The 4,109-nt window shown below is 42.8% G+C and overlaps 1 protein-coding gene across 1 annotated transcript in view; it reads right to left on the bottom strand.

Annotated features, from left to right (window-relative positions):
• The window catches only part of MEDAG (mesenteric estrogen dependent adipogenesis), a 32,609-nt gene that overhangs the window by 9,199 nt on the left and 19,301 nt on the right, over positions 1–4,109 (bottom strand). The window contains exon 3 of the mRNA XM_068267031.1: positions 2,901–3,013. Coding sequence (XP_068123132.1) covers positions 2,901–3,013 — 113 coding nt within the window. The remainder of the gene's footprint in view (positions 1–2,900; positions 3,014–4,109) is intronic.

The raw sequence follows: 4,109 nt of genomic DNA, 5'->3' as shown, positions 1-4,109 counted from the left end.
AATATGACACTATTTTCTTTGCTACGAACGTTCTATTAATTATCCGTATTACACAACCAATTCATTATATCACGAGTTGTTTTCCGCTTCAGTGTCACTTTAAGGGGTATGTGCACAGAGCAGTCACCATGCACAGAGCGGGCGCCCTGCGCAGAGCAGACACCCTGCGCAGAGCGGACCCCCTGCGCAAAGCGGACACAGAAAAAGCTGTGGCTGCTCTCTGTTGTGTAAAGCTTGGAAATGTCAAGTCCACAATGGTAAAAAGAGTGGCTCTCACTTCCAAGGGATAGCGTGCCCAAGCCTCAACGGACCTCCGCACCACTTGGTCCAAACAGTAGATAAGAATTCGATGGAGGCTGGCACTGCAGTAATACAAGCTCTTTTATTGAAAAGACAATAAAGTCATAGGGCTATGCGGCGACAGCCCGCTGTTTCTGGTCTTGGTACACATGCCAGTTGAAACAGGATAAGTGGATGCCTTTCCCATAGAAGCCTATGATGGAAACACATCTGCTCTGGACTTCAAATGTACCCCCAAGGCATCACTGGAGGGGATCTATTTGCTCCAGTTGGCCGTTTGCAATCCGGCCCCAGTGTGGCCTGAGCCTAATGCTACGTACACACCTGCGATAATGATCGTTTACTACGAACGATAGTTCTGTGACGAACGATAGTTGCACGAGGAAAGGAATAAATGCAAATTAAGTAACAGAGAACGTAGTGCAGCGATTGTGATCGCTGAACGAACAATCACTAAAGAATAGGTGCGTGCGCACACGGATATGACGTGCTAGCGATCGTCGCATGACAAACATACACACAGTGACGATCTTTGCCCGTTAAAAACCGACCGCTACGCAGCGAAGCGGATAAAAAAAAAAAAAATAAAGTGTGTACATTTTACAAAAGTAAAGAAACACAACAACAACACACACATACATACATACATACATACATACATACATACATACATACATACATACATACATACATACATACATACATACATACATACATACATACATACATACATACATACATACATACATACATATATATATATATATATATATATATATATATATATATATATATATATACACACACACACATACATACATACATACACACCTTTGTAAGTGGATTGCATGCTGTTTAACAAATAATGTTGTAAAAAACATTTATATTCAGGATTGATTGTGTATTTTTTTTTTTAAATTTTCAAACAAACGATCGTTACGAAACACACACCACAGGAAATACGGGCAAAGATCGTCACTGTGTGCACGTTCGTCATGCGACAAATCGCTAGCACGTCATATCCGTGTGCGCACGCACCTATTCTTTAGTGATCGTTCGTTTCAGCGATCACAATCGCTGCACTACGTTCTCTGTTACTTAATTTGCATTTATTCCTTTCCTCGTGCAACGATCGTTCGTCACAGAACTATCGTTCGTAGTAAACGATCATTATCGCAGGTGTGTACGTAGCATTAGAGTTTGCAGAGGATCAAGGAAGAACCTAAAGGTCCCCTTACTAAAAACTATGGTATGTGTGATCTTAGCTTTGTAAAACAGAAGGTATTTGCACGTATGCAGACATACGGCTTGTTAATGTTTCAGAGTCTGTAATATTAACAAGCTGACACATCATTGTATTCCAGCGGATCTGGAGGTGTGATTAGCTCACAGGGACAACAATCGGTGATTTGCATATTCAGCAGTGATGCATCATGGGAGACACCTCAGAGGTCACTCCAACCTGAATAATCGCAAATACTTTCTGTTTTAAGAAACTTTTGTTTTCCATAGCATATTAGTAAGAGGGCTTTTTGGTCCTTTGTAGCCCCTTACACACTCCTAGGAGTTCTGGTTCACCATGAGCTAGCTGGGTACTCTGTAACGCAGACATATGTGAAAAGACATGAAGATACTCCTATGATGCATCACCATATTATATGCAAGTTATTTTTTAAAGCTCCCAGAGAGGAATGAAGTGTGAAAATAGAAAAAGCTTTTATACATACCTGGGGCTTCTTCCAGCCCCATAAGCCTGAATCGCTCCCACGCCGCCATCCTCCACTTCCTCTATCGCCGGTACCGGGTCCCGTCGCTTCCGGCGGACGCGGACAATTGTCCGCATCACAGGGGTTCCTTCCATACGCAAGCGTAAGTATATGGAGGGAGCCCCTGTGATGCGGAGAATTGGCCGTGTCCGCCGGCCGACTGGCGGTAATGACGGGACCCGGTACCGGCGGATTCAGGCAGCGGAGCACGGTGGCGTGGATGCGATCCGTACGTATGGGGCTGGAGGAAGCCCCAGGTATGTATAAAAGCTTTTCTTTATCCTCTCTGGTTCTCTTTAAAGCCAGACACAACCGCTGGGGTGCACAGTTGCTTTATTTTACAGAGCCGTACTAATTAAACATGCACACCACTGTTTTAGACTTGTTGGTCTTCCTCAGTGCAAAGCATGCATTAATATGGCTCAATGAGGTGGGACGGGTGATGGAGCAGCCAAGGTATGCATAAGACTGAGTGTTGCACATCTGACTGCTCTCTACATTATTTACAGCGACACATGCATATAGTTTCATTAGCCTATATTGTTATATATTAATGCAAACTAACTCTGAAGCATGGACAAGCATTATAAAGTCCATAATAGAGAAGACTCATAACATTTATTATGCACTTTTCTCCTAGGGCACCCTCCATGGGCCACCAGGAGAATTGGCCTTGCCCAAACACTCCTTACTGTTTTATATACCAGCTTGAGCCGGGATTTGAGCCTTGGTCAAATACTCAAACCCTAAATCGAAGGAAACGCCCTTAAAACCAGTACGCCCTTGCCACTCAAGTGAAAGAAAGCTATATAGGCACTGTAGCTATAATCTTACCTGTAGGGTGTAGTTTTCTCCCATTACTGAAGAGATGGCATTATTCAGCCCACTCTCCAGCTTGGCTTTCACCTGCGGATGCCGCGTGTTCACAATGAAGGCAAATGTTTTCTCTGGAACAGAAGAGATGCCGGTATATAATTTTGTAAGAAACATATCGCTCCCACTAATTCTCACTAGGATAGGCCTAACTGCAGGTCATTGCTAATCCTTAAAGAGACACTAAAGTGAAAAAAAAAATGTACGATAATGATTGGTATGTGTAGTACAGCTATTAGACTAAGTCTGATATTGTTTCCAGTACAGGAAGAGTTAAGAAACTCCAGTTACCTATGCAAAAGAGCCATTACGTTCCAGAGAGCTGTCTTCTTCTGAAGCTTATGTCAATTGTCTGGCACTGTATTGCTTTTTTTCCTGCAGAGGACATTTCAAAAGTTCACTGGCCTGCTCTGTAAAATCATTTAGAATGCTGTGTAGTGTGTAAACTGCAAATATGAGAGAATGATGCAATGTTATAAAAGAAACTATATAACTGAAAATAAAAATATGAGAATATTTTCTTTGCTACTAATGTTCTATTAATTATCCGTACTACGCAACCAATTCATTATATCATATTATTTTTTTTTCACTTCAGTGTCTCTCTAACCTTTTGCCGACTACTCCACACCGATTGGCGTGAGTAGTGCGGCAGCCCCAGGACCACGTGAACGGCTGGGAATGGGCTTTTCAGGAGAGCCCACCAACAGAGAGCTCTGTTGGTGGGGAGAAAAAGGGGGGGGGGAATCATTTGTGTGCCGAGTTGTGTGGCCCTGTAGCAAGCCCTTAAGGCTGCAATGGCCTATTTAATAAAAAATGGCCTGGTCACTGGGGGGTTAACACTTAAGTGGTTAAAGGACAACTGTAACAAAAGGGATATAGAGGCTGCCATATTTATTTCCTGTTAAGCAATACTAGTTGCCTGGCTATCCTGCTGATCATCTGCTTCTAATGCTTTTAGCCATAGACCCTGAACAAGCATGCAGTAGATCAAGTGTTTCTGACATTATTGTCAGGTCTGAGAAAATTAGCTGCATGCTTGTTTCTGGTGTGAGTCAGACACTACTGCAGTGAAATAGATCAGCAGGGCTGCCAGGCAACTGGTATGGTTTGTCTCTTTTTTTCCCAGATTTTCTCATATAATCCTGTTAAGCATTAATACCCAAGTGA

The sequence above is a fragment of the Hyperolius riggenbachi genome, chromosome 2, assembly GCF_040937935.1.
Source record: "Hyperolius riggenbachi isolate aHypRig1 chromosome 2, aHypRig1.pri, whole genome shotgun sequence".
NCBI lineage: Eukaryota > Metazoa > Chordata > Amphibia > Anura > Hyperoliidae > Hyperolius > Hyperolius riggenbachi.
The sequence above is the reverse complement of the archived record's forward strand: the minus strand, read 5'-3'. Positions and strand labels throughout refer to the sequence as shown.